The sequence below is a fragment of the Vipera ursinii genome, assembly GCF_947247035.1.
Source record: "Vipera ursinii genome assembly, chromosome: 2".
Lineage (NCBI taxonomy): Eukaryota > Metazoa > Chordata > Lepidosauria > Squamata > Viperidae > Vipera > Vipera ursinii.
Genome location: NC_139513.1, coordinates 134438437 through 134455082, shown reverse-complemented (window position 1 = coordinate 134455082; position 16646 = coordinate 134438437). Strand labels below are relative to the sequence as shown.

The following is a 16646-nucleotide window of genomic DNA, read 5'->3' as shown; positions in this document are numbered from 1 at the left end:
AAAATTAAAAGACAATTAAATCAATGCCCAAGTTAAAACAAGAATTATAAAACAAGCCTATAAAAAACCCATGTACCCCCATCAGGCCAGACCCGCTAGTTCAAATAAATGGGTCTTCAACCCGCGACGGAAGGATCGGAGGTCTGATGCCGTCCGGAGCTCAACCGGCAGTTGGTTCCATAATGCCGGAGCACCCACAGAGAAGGCCCTCCCCCTGGGGGCCACCAGTCGACATTCCTTGACAGGAGGCACCCTGAGGAGGCCCTCTCTGTGGGCGCGCACAGGGCGGAGGGGAGTCGACGCCGGCAGCAGGTGGCCCTCGAGGTATCGCGGACCCATGCCATGTAGGGACTTGAAGATCATAACCAAAACCTTGAACCTTAATACTGAATCAGGTCTAATTTCTGTCCAGACCACTCTTCAGCGAAACGTTTACAGAGGAGAGCCCTCAAATCACTATCTTTTCTAGCAATGCTTATGAATGGCCACTGAGCTTGTGTGCGATGAGACCTTGTTTGAAATCAGATGTCTGTCTATTTGTTTGTTTGTTTATTAAATTTATATGCCACCAGTCTCACTGTTGAATGATTATTGCCAGTTTGGGCATTGCTTCTTGAATAATTTCAAGCAGTGGTTTCCAATGAAGGCTGGAGTTGTATGCTTGGGGGTTCATGCCAAAGAAAGGTTGGAAAGCAGATAGACTTTCTTGATTTTGAATTCCTGAATCTTGTTAGCTATCTGACCATGCAGATCTCTGACATAATTTCTTTGAATTCCTACCATCCAAAGAACATCTCTCTCTCTCTCTCTCTCTCCACCATATCTGATCAAGATTAAGAAATGAAAGTTATGGGTTGCGAAACATTTGCCAACATACTAGACCTTCAGACTGTAATTATATCTCAACTTTCGTAATAATTGCAAAAGGTTGTGCATGTCTTCCTATGACATTTATTTACTCAGCTGTAACAGGAATCTTTTTTCCCCTGCATCTTTGATTGCTAACAATATAAACAAACATGGGGAGTTAATATTTAGCATTGCTTGGTATTTATCTTAGCAAGCAGAGTACTGCATTTGGATTTGTTCTGAAGTTTTGCAAATCTGCAGTCATGTTTCCAGCTCTGCTTAGCTTATGTTTGGTTGCAATAACCCATGTTGCTCTTGCAGAAAATGGTAAGTGTTTTTGCATTTTGTTTTAACAAGGTGGAAATATTATATTTCTTGGAAACTGATCAGTATATTGTGGCATGAGATTTTTCTTAAATGGTGTCTATACATATTAATTTGCCTGTGTGCATTTATGCTCCTTTTATGAAATCAAATTGTTGACCATATCTAGAGTCCCATTCACACATTTTGCTGCAGAGTCACTGGAAACTTGCTTCCCTCCATTTCCCTCCTGAACATTTCCAAAACATGCAAAATGGGATATTAAACTTTGTAAATTACTCCTGCAATCTGCCTCCAGGGATTTATATCTCACTAAATGACACTAAAATGTTGCTAGAAATTATCCAATCAACTGACTGAAGGCTACACTAAGTGGCATTTCAGTGCAGCTCCTTCTTTTTATATTATTTCCTAAATAGCTCAGTCATCCAGTTAGGGACTGTGGCAAAAGAACTGTCTCCTTTTTCCTTCTCTTGCTGATGATGTCCCAAATGTCTTATTATTATTATTATTATTATTATTATTATTATTATTATTATTATTATTATTATTATTATTATTATTATTATTATTATTATTACAAAAGGTCACTGATGCCATTTAAGGTTTTTTAAGTCCAAAATTTTTAATCCTTTTTCCAATTTTATTTCCTTTTTGTAGATAAAAACAAGAATCTCCAGTAAAAATAGGAAAATTTTGTTCCCCAGGTTTCCGGAACATATAAATCCAATTAGATTAAAATTGTTCTTTTAATGCTTTGATTCCCCTGGGTAGTCAGACGCCACTATTCTTAGAGGGTGGGATAGAAATTCCCTTCCCTCTCTCCTCACAGGGGGAAAGATATTTCAAGCAGCTTTTACAGGAAGAGAAGGTACTTAGGGCAAAGAGAAGATCAGATCTCATCCAGTTTCATCCGTGTTTTCGAAGTGCTTGGTGGTGAGTTTGACTTCAGCTGTCTGCAGCGTTATGACGGCCATATTGCTACGGCCAGTCTTTCCTCTGCCAGTTTGGAGGACTGCCCCGGATCAAGCGGAAGGGCTTCCACCCTCCTGTGATCAAGTGGGGCTCCCCTCCTTGTTCATCGCCCCTACAAGGCAACTTTCGAGCCTTTCCAGGGTCCCCCAGTGAAGGGAAATCGGACGTGGAAGACAGAGCTCACCTTCCAGCATCCGTGGCAGCCACGGCGGCAAACCAGAAGTTCTAAAAAAATTTCACAGTACTTTTTATTCATAGTTAGTTGTTCCTGTTCTATCTTATATTTCTTTCCTTTTGTGTTTCATTATCTTATATTTTATTCTTTAAAAAAAGAAAGCAAATGAAGACTGGTGGGTCTTGATTCCACTCCTCTAAACTAAAGAATTTATCTTGCTAGGCTTTGATGATTAGATTGACTTTGTTGTTATAGAAATGGTTTGAATTAACTAGAAACGTGAGGTTGAGGTTGTAAATTTTCCTGAACTCTACTGCAGCTGGAAAAAAAAAATCACTGCTTTCTTTCTTTCTCTCTGTGCTTTTCCTTTTCCTTTCTTTTTCTTTTGTCTCCTATTTGTATTTTATCTTATACTAAACTTTTTTTTAAAAAAAAGAAATAAAGAATGTATGTTGCATTCATGTATCCTTTGGTCTCATCTGTGAAAACACACAATATACGGTACTCATTGACTGTTTATATTAGATCAGCGTTTTCCAACCTTAGGAACTTGAAGATGCGTGGACTTCAACTCCCAGAATTCCCCAGCCAGCATAGCTGGCTGGGGAATTCTGGGAATTGAAGTCCACGCATCTTCAAGTTCCTAAGGTTGGAAAACGCTGTATTAGATTGAAGTGAAATAGGTGGCAAATAAATTTAAATAAATAAATAACCAAACAAACCAACCAACAGATAAATAAGAATATTATGGCTCCAGGACCACGCAAGACTACTGTTTCATGTACCAACAAATCTTTTCATACATGACTTGTTAGTGCTTGGTGTCTTCTAGTTTGCCCTAGGCCTCCTGAAGTACCTCTGGCTACCACCAACACAAATAAAGAAGCATACAGGCCTGGAGAAGACATTGTATATGAGTGTAACCCAGGTTATGTTCCCCGGTCTGGCTCAAGGAGATATACGTGTCCTTTATCTGGTGTATGGCCTACCATTACATTCAGATGTATACGTAAGTATGTCCTTTCTGTAGTCTGCCTTTTTTTTTGCTTTTTCCACACAAATCAATATTCTTGCTTTTGTTTTAATAAAAACCTATTCTGTATTTTCAGTTTGTTCTATTTTCTATGAAACGTTTCTTAACTTTTCAAACGTAATGTTTGAATCTTCCAGATTTCCACGGCTCACCCCTCTGCCCCCTCTCCTCAGCAAAATCATTGAGAATGGGATCATATTCTTGAAGTAAAAGTGTATCAATGTGCCAAAGTTTTAAGGGAATTTTTTTCTGCAGATCAATCTTAAAAGAGCTAGTTTGGTGCACCTGGTTAGAAATGGGAGGCTGTGAGTTCTAGTCCTGCCTTAGGCACAAAGCCAGATGGGTGACTTTGGGTCAGTCACTCTCTCTCACCCCTAGGAAGAAGACAGTGCTAAATCATTTCCAAAATCTTGCCAAGAAAATTACTAGTCTATGCAGTCACTAGGAATCAATGATGACTTGAAGGCACACACATGTAGACAATAACAATAGCAATAGCACTTAAACTTATACAGGTGAAACTCGAAAAATTAGAATATCATGCAAAAGTTCATTTATTTCAGTAATGCAACTTAAAAGGGGAAACTAATATATGAGATAGACTCATTACATGCAAAGCAAGATAGTTCAAGCCATGATTTGTCATAATTGTGATGATTGTGGCGTATAGCTCATGAAAACCCCAAATCTACAATCTCAGAAAATTAGAATATTACATGCAATCAATAAAACAAGGAGCGTCCATAGAACAATATTGGACCTCTGAAAAGTATAAGCATGCATATGTACTCAGTACTTGGTTTGGGCCCCTTTTGCAGCAATTACTGCCTCAATGCGGCGTGGCATGGAAGCTATCAGCCTGTGGTACTGCTGAGGTGTTATGGAAGACCAGGATGCTTCAATAGCGGCCTTCAGCTCTTCTGCATTGTTCGGTCTCATGTCTCTCATCTTTCTCATGGCAATGGCCTATAGATTCTCTATGGGGTTCAGGTCAGGCGAGTTTGCTGGCCAATCAAGCACAGTAATCCCACGGTCATTGAACCAGGTTTTGGTGCTTTTGGCAGTTGTGGGCAGGTGCCAAGTCCTGCTGAAAAATGAAGTCAGTATCCCCATAAAGCTTGTCTGCGGAAGGAAGCATGAAGTGCTCCAAAATCTCCTGGTAGACGGCTGCATTGACCCTGGACTTAATGAAGCACAGTGAACCAACACCAGCAGATGACATGGCTCCCCAAATCAACACAGACTGTGGAAACTTCACCCTGGACTTCAAGCATCTTGCAGTATGTGCCTCTCCATTCTTCCTCCAGACTCTGGGTCCTTGGTTTCCAAATGAGATGCAAAAGTTGCTCTCATCAGAAAAGAGGACTTTGGACCACTGAGCAACAGACCAGGTCTGTTTTTCTTTAGCCCAGGTAAGACGTTTCTGACGTTGTTTGTTGTTCAGGAGCGGCTTGACAAAAGGAATACGACATTTGAAGCCCATGTCCAGGATCCATCTGTGTGTGGTGGCTTTTGATGCACTGACTCCAGCCTCAGTCCACTCCTTGTGAAAGTCCCCAACACTTTTGAATGGCCTTTTCCTGACAATCCTCTCCAGGCTGTGGTCATCCCTGCTGCTTGTGCACCTTTTTCTTCCACACTTTTCCCTTCCACATAACTTTCTATTAATGTGCTTTGATACAGCACTTTGGGAACATCCAACTTCTTTTGCAATTACCTTTTGAGGCTTTCCCTCCTTATGGAGGGTGTCAATGATGGTTTTCTGCACAACTGTCAGGTCAGCAGTCTTCCCCATGATTGTGATTCCTACTGAACCAGATTGAGAGACCATTTAAAGGCTCAGGAACCCTTTGCAGGTGTTATGGCTTAATTAGCTGATTAGAGTGGGACACTTCACAATATTCTAATTTTCTGAGATTGTGGATTTGGGGTTTTCATGAGCTGTAAGCCATAATCATCACAATTATGACAAATCACGGCTTGAACTATCTTGCTTTGCATGTAATGAGTCTATCTCATATATTAGTTTCCCCTTTTAAGTTGCATTACTGAAATAAATGAACTTTTGCATGATATTCTAATTTTTCGAGTTTCACATGTATATTGCTTCATAGTGCTTTACAGCACTCTCTGGGCGGTTTGCAATGTCAGCCTATTGCCCCCAACAATCTGGGTTCTCATGTTACCAATCTTGGAAGGCTGAGTCGACCTTGAGCCCTGTCAGAATCAAAATCCAGGCTGTGGAATGCAGAGTTTTTGTCTGCTATACTGCATTCTAACCACCATGCCACCATGACTCTATGCATCAAGGATTGGATCTTGGGACTGAAGTCTATGCCACATTGATTAGTAAACCCCTAAATGGTCCTTTGCAGAGGATGGCAAGTGTTTGCAAGGAAGATTTGAATCATCTCTGGACTTGCAGAGTTTGTGTGTGTGTTTGTGTCCATTTCACTACTTTTGACTAAGACCTGGCAATTTCAAACATGCCTCTGTGATAGCAGCCCCAAATACACCTAGTCTATACAGAAAGTCTGAGCAATGTAGTGGAGTTTTACCAATAGTATCCTGAACAAGGATTCAGTGATATTAGAAACTTCTTGGAAAAGCTGGCTGTTTTGTTTTTAACCATTTAGCTGTGTCCAACTCTTGGTGACTTTATAGGCAAGTGCTCTACAATGCTACTCTGTCAAGCACAGCTTCTTTCAATTGTTGTATGTTCAATTTTCCATCAAATTTGATGCTATCAAGCCAGTGGATTCTTTGCTTACTCCTTCTTTTTTCCACTAACCATTCCTAGTATCCTTGCCTTTTCCAATGAATTTGCACACATAACATGGCCAAAGCAAATCTTATGATTTTAGCTGCCAGTGATGTACTTTCAAAACGGCATTTTCAAAATGGCATTTTTTAAAACTTATTTAATGGGATCGAACACTGTCAAAGCCACCAGGATGAAGATCTGAAGGGTTATTCCCTGATTAGGTTGAAGTATCTTGTTAGACAGGGTCGGTATCTAAAGTAAGTCACTTTATTCTGGCATCCATGGAGGAAAATCCTACAAACAACTCTCTCTTTTTGGAAGATAAAAATTATTACAAGGAAAAAAGAGTCAAATTAAACACTTTTATTGCCTTTTCATAAGGTGTGAATTGTACAGCCTAAAATGATTGATTCACTCTTCCTAGTAGGAGGATTTATTTACCCAGATCACCCCTGGCACTTATGTCAAGCAAGAAGAGCAAGCATTGAAAATGGTAGGAGTTCCTCTGTTAAAGAGAACTGTGCACATCCTCAGATCAAACAATCACATTAGTAGGATAATCATCATCATGGGTACATTAAATTAATCTCCAATTGCTTTGGGTTCTAAGATGGAACCTAAACTTGGGCACTGTTTGCAATGGCCTTCTCACTGGTCTGCATCACTCACTATTACCTACCTCTCTTTTGAAAAAAAATATTCTTTTAAATCAGTTATTTTTTAAAAAATCTCCAATCATGTTTAAAAGGGCGAATAATATAGAATACATTAGGCAAAAACAGATTAAGACGAACTATTTTGAATGGTGTGGCTTCTTTAAGCTTATATGATATTAGACCTTTTTCTTAGGAACAAATGTGTTCAAAGAAATGTTGGTACTAAGAATTTAAACTACTCCTATGGCATCTGCTTCCCAGCACTGACTTTCTCCAGAAGTATTTAGCCTGAGAAAAAGCCTCAATTACTTGATCCCCACAGATCTCATCCTTTCTGGCCTGTTGTGACTGGAATACCATTATTCTTGAGTGCAAGCAGGTTAATTTTGCTATTATGCTTAAGGGGTTTATTGTCTTAGTTCATCAAGCAGAAAATGATCTATTGTTAATAATCTATCCATCCATCCATTGAAATGAATTGGCTTAACTTGGTGATTGCTTCATGTTTACAGCGTATCTATTTGTCTCTTCCCCAATTAAATATTAATCTATGTATATATATTTACATATATTAAACAGCCAAGAAATGTCCCTATCCTGGACCCTTGAATGATGGAGAGATACACATCAATGACCTCAACTACTTGAGTGTCATAAACTTTTCCTGTAAAACTGGGTAAGTTTGTATACCAGCCCATTGAAATGGACTTTTGTCTCTCACAAATTAAATTTGTAACATGTACTTCATATTATCTATATCAAGTAAATGTATAATATCCTCTATTCTTATTTCCTTTGTTGATTTTTAAATGATGAATATCTTGCTTTAAAAAATTGGGGGGAGAGATATTTTATTTCTAGTCTTAAACTAAGAGTTGATATTAATTGTTATCTATATCCTTGGAAGAAGTCGAAAGTCATTCTTGGCCTATGTTCATATTTTTCTTTTTCTTTATACTTTTTTCACACTTTTATCCCTATTCTCCTTTTAATCTTTATCATTTATTTTGATTATTAGTTTGTGTTGTTTTTAGTGCTCTGTAAAATGCAATAAAATGATTTGGGGGGAAAAACATATTCAGCCCTTACAGGTTTTCCTGGGGATATGATGTTATTGTTTCAAGAAAACAAATACTGTAAGGGCGAGTTAGAAATCTCAGTCTGTATATTTTATGACTTTGTGGCCAAACAGTATCAAAGGTCAGTTGTGATATGTTTCAAACACTATTAAAGTGTGTAAAGAAGGAAAATAAAACCAAAACCACGCTTTGGCCCTGATCTTGCAACACTTTCTAACTCACCCAAAGTTCCTTCTTGGTGAGTCTGGGAGCGGACAACCACATTCACTAGGCTTCCCATTCCATCCCATAAAGCCTTGCCACCTTCTCCAGAAAGTTCCTGGATTTCATGAGGCCTTGCACCAAGGCAAGGCAAGAGGACATCACTTGTCTCTTCTCTGTTTACCAGACAGGTAACGAGCAGGTGTGACTCAGTTGTTGCAGTCTGTCGATAGTTAAGAAGTTTGCTACCACTTCTATAATAAGAGGCTCCCCCCTTTTTCGTCTAGGATTTTTTCCCCCTTCCTTTTTCTGAAAAACTAGGTAGAGAAGCAACATTGTCCCCAAACCTAACAATGTGGGTGGAGTTAGTTGGACTTTGTACCAGTTTGAATCATTTGGGGGGTAAATTTAGCCCTTCGATGAATGGGGTGATTGAGTCAATTGACACCCTCGACTGTGGTTTCCACAACATAGAGTGAAGAAAAGTAAAGCAGGTGAGCAGTAAAGCAGGTGAGGGTTTGGACAGAGGGAGCTATAGAAGCATTACAAGACTGTTTTGAGTGCACAGATTGGGGCATGTTTAAGGAAGCAGCTACTGAGAACCAACATACAAATGTTGAGGAGTATGCCACCACGGTGTCTGCATATATCCAAAAGTGCATAGATGATGTCTGTGTCCTGAAAAGCATTGTTGTGAGGGCGAATGATAAACCGTGGATGACTTATGAGGTCAGCAAGATGCTGAAAGCAGGGAACGTGGCTTTTAAATCTGGCGACATGCTGGCACTTAGAACAGCCAGAGAAAATCTGAAAAGTGCCATTAAAGATGCAAAGCAAGCCCATTGCCAGAAAATTCAGAACTTTTTTCAAGACCCTACAAACACCAGGCGAATGTGGAAAGGAATCCAGATCATTACAGATTACAAGGTGAATCCACCGAGATGCAAGGATGACACGGACTTTCTAAACAAACTGAATGCATTTTTTGGTAGATTTGCGACATCAAATAGCACTCCTGCTAGGAAAGCTGTGCCCCATCCTGATGAGCAAGTGCTAAGCTTTGATGTCATCTCTGTCCGGAAAACACTGAGGAAAGTTAACATTTGGAAAGCAGCAGGCCCAGATAACATCCCTGTATGTGTCCTTAGAGATTGTGCAGCGGAGCTGACTTGTGTTCTCACAGATATTTTCAATCTCTCATTGCAGCAGGCAGTGGTCCCATTGTGTCTTAAGATGGCTATCATCTTGCAGTGCCAAAAAAGTCCACAATTACAGGCCTCAATGATTACTGTCTGGTTGCACTGACATTCACCATTATGAAATGCTTTGACAAGCTGATAAAAGTTAAAGTGATTCTTAAACTAATCTGGCTTCCCCCATTGACCTTGCTTGTCAGAAGCTGACTGGGAAGGTTGCAAATGGTGATCACATGACCCCGGGACAGTGCAATTGTCATACCGTATTTTCCGGCGTATAAGACGACCCCCTACATTTCCTGTTAAATTATAGGGTTTGGGCTATACTCGCCGTATAAGACTACCCCTCTTCCAACGCACACCAAATAAAAATTAAAAAACATCAGATTTGATTTTAATATGAAAATTTTAATTCAAATGCTTATGACATGCAGGTGCTTAGTAGGAAAACTGTCACTTATAAACATAAGGCTGTTTGTCATCAAATATGTAAACATAAAACAGTGCAAGTGGATTAAACTATAATAATAATAATAATAATAATAATAATAATAATAATAATAATAATAATAATAATAATTAGTAGTAGTAGTAGTAGTAGTAGTAGTAGTAGTAGTTGGAGGGGACCTTGGAGGTCATCTAGTCCAACCCCCTGCTCAGGCAGGAAACCCTATACCATTTCAGACAAATGGCTGTCCAGTCTCTTCTTAAAAATTTCCAGTGTTGGAGCATTCACCACTTCTGGAGGCAGGTTGTTCCACTGGTTAATTGTTCTAACTGTCAGGAAGTTTCTCCTTAGTTCTAGGTTGCTTCTCTCCTTGATTAGTTTCCATCCATTACTCCTTGTCCTGCTTTCAGGTGCTGTGGAAAATAGCTTGACTCCCTCTTCTTTGTGGCAGCCCCTGATTCCAGCAACCGTTCCCTATTTTCCTAATTCACTTTTTCACTTTTCCTAATTCACTCTAAAGCTTTCCCTGCGCAGAGCCTTAAGTAACACAAGCTGCCTGCAATTAGTGCAGGTTCGCATCCCACCAGGCTCAAGGTTGACTCAGCTTTCCATCCTTCCAAGGTAGGTAAAATGAGGACCCAGATTGTTGGGGGCAATAAGCTGACTTTGTAATAATGCTGCTTGGGGGTGTGTGAAAGCCCTAATAAACAGGCATGTACACATAATGAAGGCTATTGCTAAGCACATTGATTTGTGCTTTAAATTGTAAGCCACCCTGAGTCTTCAGAGAAGGGCAGGATATAAATGGGATTTTTTTAAAAAAAGACCAAATGGGAGATCCGCTCCAGGTTTTCCAGCCAGCCCGCCCAGTTCCTGAGTCAAATGTGTCCTTAGAGCTAAGCCGCTGCTCTGGCTGCTGCCTTCCCCACCTGCCTTTCAAGTTGGGATATATTACAGCTGGTCTTCAACTTTAGCAGAAAAGACGCCCAGACCCCAGCCTGTAAAAAATCACAGACTGCAGCTTCTTCTCCAATTGGTCCCGCTTTCCCTGCGCAGACTAAATGGGAGATCCGCTCCAGGTTTTCCAGCCAGCCCTGTCCCTAAATTTTCAGCACCCGGCGTATAAGACGACCCCTGACTTTTGAGAAGATTTTCATGGGTTAAAAAGTAGTCTTATACGCCGGAAACTACGGTAAATATAAGCCAGTTGCCAAGAGCCTGAATTTTGATTATGTAACCAAGGGGATGCTGCAACAGTCATGTGAAAAATGGTCATGCATCATTTTTCTCAGTGCCGCTGTGACTTCAAATGATTACTAAATGAATGTTGTTAAGTACTGTATTGTTATTGCCTGAGCCCCTGCTTTGCTATTAGAACAGGGGTGTCAAACTCAATTTCATTGAGGGCCGCATCAGCATTGCGGTTGCCCTCAGGGGGCCGGGTGGGTGTTGCCTGGGGGGGCGTGGCTAAAGTGCATATGGCCTACTGGGTGGGCGTGGCCAGGTCTACATCGTTCGCATCAAGGGTGCCTATGGGGGCCTGGGCAGGAGTGGGACAGATCTGAGGGTCTCTGGCAGGAGGAGGATCTCTGGGACAGGGCCAAGGCAGTGGGGGCCGTTCCCTCACTGTTTCCAGGATGGCTTCGCGGGCCACATGAAACCACTTCACGGGCCGGATCTGGCCCCCGGGCCTCGTGTTTGACATGTCTGTATTAGAAGATGTTCATCAAGCGTGATGTAACCATTTTCAGAACTGTTTTCATGAAAGTATTCTATCCCCAGGTTTATTCTTGAAGGACCAACAAGCAGCCAATGCCAGGCAAATGGGAGCTGGAGTGCAAGCCTGCCTGAATGCCAACGTAAGTATGAGAAGATATTAATATACATACAAAGAAATGCACCGACTGTCTCACTAATTGGAATAGTGAATTTATCCAGGTACTTAACTTTAGATGGAAGGACAATTGAAATAGGAAATTTCTTTTAAAATCTCAGTCAGAAACATTTCCTGAAGGAGAGCTATAATATTGAAAAATGTTGGAAATAAGCCCAAACCAGGAAACTACATTTATGGCTTAGCTAGGCTTTCTATACCTGCCTTGCAAAATTTGAAATGACCATGAGGTGGCAACAAAGAGTGAGAATTTCCTACATGTCTTGGCTGCCATGTATAGGGGAGTCCTTGACTTATGAATACAATTGAGCCCAAAATTTCTATTGCTAAGCAAGACATTTGATGAGAATTTTGCTCAATTTTACAACTTTTCTTGCCTCGATTGTTAAGTGAATCATTAGTCACTAAGTGAACCTGGCTTCCCCCATTGACTTTACTTGTTAGAAGACAGCTGGGAAGGTTACAAATGATAATCACAAGCCCGAGTCAGTGCAACTCCCATAAATACATCCAGTTGCCAAGCTCCCAAATTTTGATAATGTGATCATGGGGATACTGTAACAGTCGTTAAGTGTGAAAACTGGTCATAAGTCATTTTTTTCAGTGCTGTTGTGACTTCAAATGGTCACTAAACAAATGGTTGTAAGTCGAGGACTTACTTACCTGTAATGTTCATCCAATTATTTTGTAGCCCAGGTGTGGTAATCTTAGCTTGGCACAATGTTCAAATCTGCCTTGTCCATTTTTCATCTAGATTTATTCCTGAATATGCAAATCTTATTCACATAATTAATGAGAAGCATTTGATGGACTTCAGTACATAAAATAAAAAAATACAACAATACAACTTGAAATAAAGTTTGAGGAAATGTTACAATCTAATGGTGTGCGGGCGAGCATTATTGTGAACGAACACCACACAGGAAGTGGTGCCCTAGAAAATCCCGCCAAATGTGAAGATGCCAAAGGAGTACTGCTAATGAAGTTCATGGAGCGTGGTTCAACCATCAATTCAGAAGTCTACTGTGAAACATTATGAAAACTCAGACGAGCCATGCATAACAAGCGTTGGGGCATGCTGACTTCCGGTGTGGTGTTGGTTCATGCTAATGTTCACCTGCACATCGCTAGAAGCACCCAAGAACTTTTGAAGCAGTTCCGTTGGGATGTTTTTGATCACCCCCCGCCCCCATAGCCTAGATTTGGCGCTGAGAGACTACTAAGGAATTTCAAACCTTGTAAGACATTATGACAAGTGCCTCAATTTGAATGGCGATCATGTCAAAAAGTAATATAATGTAGTTTTCTAATGTGTACAATAAAAGTTCTGTATCTGCGAGTGTCTGTCATTGATAACCAAACGAAAGTTTATTTCTGAATAGCCCTTGTATATAATGAATTCCATAGGGCAAATGTTTACGTGTGATTTTTAGCATAAAAATCTGTTGTTAAACAGATTTGCTTTTTTTTTTCTAGCTGTGATTTGCCCTCCACCTCCAGTTTCTGAATTTGGAGTTCTCTCTTACCATAAAATTGTTTCTGGGGATACATTTATTTTCCAAGACACAATCAGATTTAGTTGTCTCTTACCTTTTGCACTGTTTGGAAGTGAAACAGCTACCTGTCAGGCTGATGGAAGCTGGAGTGCATTACCTGAATGCAAATGTAAGTCCTATAATATAGTATTGGTGGCTGGGAATTTTGGGGTATTGGCAAAATATCTTGAGAGAACCACATTGGAGAAAGCTGGCTTAAAGTAAGATTAGATACGTCGCCTCTGAATGGTCTCCCAACCATCACCTAGCAGGAATTCTTTGATTGGGGCTCCATTGACTTTGCAGTCAGGACATAAAGGACTTTTCTACTGGTAACCTTCAACTACTTGCCTCCAGTACATAAAGCAGTTGGACATAAATGTCATGCAAAAACTGCTTCTCCAGATTTCAACTCTCTCCTCTGCTTTGATCAAAGTGATGGACAGCTGCTCTGTTTGGACTCCCTGCTTGGGTCATCAGCGGGAGAACACTTTGGATACCCCACAAGAAAATTTGGGTGAAGGCTTTGCTCTCAGCAAGAAAGGATGACACCTTCTGTTCTTGCTGTCCAAAACAGTACATGTTCCTTACACTGGGACAAGCAGGAAATGCAAATTAGCCCAAAATGCAAGTCCTGGATTTCCCATTTTCTCTTTTTTTTTCTTAACAGCTATAGAATGTCCTCCTCCAGAACCAATAGAACATGGATTCATAAACCAAGCTTTTCGTGATATTTTTCATTACCAAGATATTGTGAGTTATGGTTGTTATCCACCTTATGTTATCGATGATGCTTCAGAATCAAGGTGTGAGAAAACAGGAACTTGGTCACATAAACCAGCTTGCAAAGGTAAAGCAGTATGTATTGTATTTGTTCAAAATATCTTGATTTTGTTTTAAAAAATATCTTAACGGTGTATATGAATGTTCATAATGGTTAAGCCAGTTTATTTAATAATGCATAATATCTGAATTCACAAATGATGAAGAGGGACACAGAATGTTTACTAAATTTACAAATGACACAAAATGGGAAGTATAGCTAATATCTTAGAAGAGAGAAATAAATTTCACATGAAATCTTGATAAGTAGAAAAAGTGAGGTGAAAGTTACATAATTGAATTTAGCAGAGTAGTTAAAAAAACCCTTCACTTAGGAAAGAAAATCAAATGCATAGAAATAAAGATAGAAGTATCTGGCTTGGTAATCATTTTTATTTTAAAAGATATTGGAACAGCATTGACTGTATATTGAATGCGAGTTAGCAGAATGATAAGGCTAGAAAAGCAAATTTTGTAACGTATTTATTATAAGTAATTTTTAGATACTTTAGCCATTTGATTCGGATTTATTCTACTGTGGTCGGACTTAAGTACCATTTCTGAGCATCACATTTAGGATGGATACAGGACAAGTTCGAAGAAGTAAAGGGGTGACATCAAAGGACTAGAAATTAAATTGGGCAAAGAGAGAATGAAAGAACTGGGCATGTTCAACCTTGAGAAGACTAAGGCTTCTTAAAGGATGCCACACAGAAGAAAGTCAAACGTGTTCCATTTTATTATAGAGTGCAGAATATGTAATAGTGGATTTAAAGCTATAGGAAGATTTAAAAATTAAGTTTTTTCTGACAGTATAAAAACATGTTTAGTTATTTACTATTTATTTCCCATCAGAATCCACAGATCCCCGATGGCTTGCAAATATAAAAACATGAAACAGAATCTATAGGTGCCTGAGAGGGGGAGGGGCATTTTTTTCCAAATATTTCTACCCATCCAGTCTGAGCCAACAGATTGGACGTACTACAAATCCCATCAGCCGAATAGTTCTGACTGGCAGGAACTAGAAGAGGGCCTTTTTCCACTGTAGCCCTTGCCTTATGGAATATTCTCCCCAACCTAGTTAAAGCTTGACTATATGTCTAGGCCACAGGGGATGTGTGAAAGGCCCTGTTACATGGCTTTACTATTAGCTGATTAATCATCAGGGCTGCTGTTTCTAATAATTTACTTTGTGGATGTCTTTTTGTTTCATTTTATAATTTTAGAATTGTAAGCCGCCCAGTGTCAGTTGAATGGGGCAGCTATAGAAATTGAATGAATGAATGAATGAATGCAAGAATGAATGAAAGCACAATACAAAAAAAAAGTCAAGTCACCTACAGTGAACATTATAATAATCAAACAGCAGAGATTTAGCCAATGTTGGCTTTCAAAGGCTGTGGAAAATCACTCCATTTTTACACTCTTTCAAAATGATGCTTAAGTTATCACTGGCTACCTCGAGAAAAATGCTAGTCCATAGGATGAAGACCCCAACTGAGATATTGCCAACCCCAGTCTCACTTCACTGGAGTGGAACCCATCACCATTCTCATCCAGGGCAACTGTATCAGATGGATTAGTTTTACCTGGAGAAGGTGATCTTGGAAGTATCACAGAGCCAAAACCACTTAGAGCTTAAAATAATAACCATCAAAACCAACCTTTGAACTGCAGCATTTACTCTATTTGTTTACTTTAATTTGGGTGTGATGACCCTTACCTATTGGCACCTAGGCTGCCACTTTCTGCATAAGCTGGAGCTTCTAAATAGTCTTCAAATGTAGCCAAGATAGCTGTGAGAAATGTGTTCCCATCTCCTTTAAGTATAGCAACTGATTCCCCACCCCTTTTGTCTCAGTCATTTTAAAGTATGAATCTTTCAGGTATAACATGTAAAGGTATACTTATAATATATAACTAGCTGCTTTGGAGCACACACAATATTAAAAAAAGATATATAAAGGACATTTTTAAATAGAGGTTGCTGTGGAAAATACACAATGAAGTTGAATAGCCTGCATTTGACCACTTTTTACTTAATTTAGAAAATCACTGGTTAAATAAAGTAAGACATTATATGATTGTTTACAAATGATTTTTTTTAACTATGCTGTGTATGTTCCTTCTTCCTCTTCTGTAGCACCATGTAAAATATCACTTAGAAGATCAAGAGTGTTATTCAATGGACAGAAAATAAAAGTGGATGAACTTAACACTATACAACATGCCGAGACAATCTGGTTTTTCTGTAAAAGGGAGACAGAGAATTGCAGTTATAAAACACCAGTTCAATGCATAGATGGCCAACTTTCAATCCCTGACTGTTTTAAAGGTATGAATATGTTCTTTTTTTGATTAACACGGGAACAGATGATATAACGTTTTCTACATTAATTTGGTTGGCATTGTGGGAAACATAAAAATACTGAAAACATCCAGAGCTTCCAAGAATGGTGTGGGGCAAAAATGCCTAACAGAGAATGAAAATTAAATTCCATCCATCCCATTTTGGAACTGCCCATCTCTCTCACAGAGATTACATGAGATTTATGCCTAAACATCTTTGAAGCCACTGAGTATATAAGATACTTTTGCCTGAGTTTTGACCACTTAATCTGTGGATGTGAGGAGCTTCCCATCCCTTCCACAGTGGTTGTGATGTTATAGGAACATCATTTCCAAATACTGG

General features: G+C 39.5%; 1 protein-coding gene across 1 annotated transcript; it reads left to right on the top strand.

The window, feature by feature from the left end:
- Window positions 1-1112: 1112 nt before the first annotated feature.
- On the top strand, window positions 1113-16502 carry APOH (apolipoprotein H; the record flags this gene model as incomplete). The annotated part of the gene is made up of 7 exons (XM_083355460.1): window positions 1113-1176; window positions 3156-3332; window positions 7356-7452; window positions 11483-11559; window positions 13071-13259; window positions 13800-13979; window positions 16098-16502. 7 exons carry the CDS (start codon window positions 1113-1115, stop codon window positions 16310-16312), a joined length of 999 nt encoding a protein of 332 aa, XP_083211586.1. The 3' UTR covers window positions 16313-16502.
- Window positions 16503-16646: the final 144 nt, after the last annotated feature.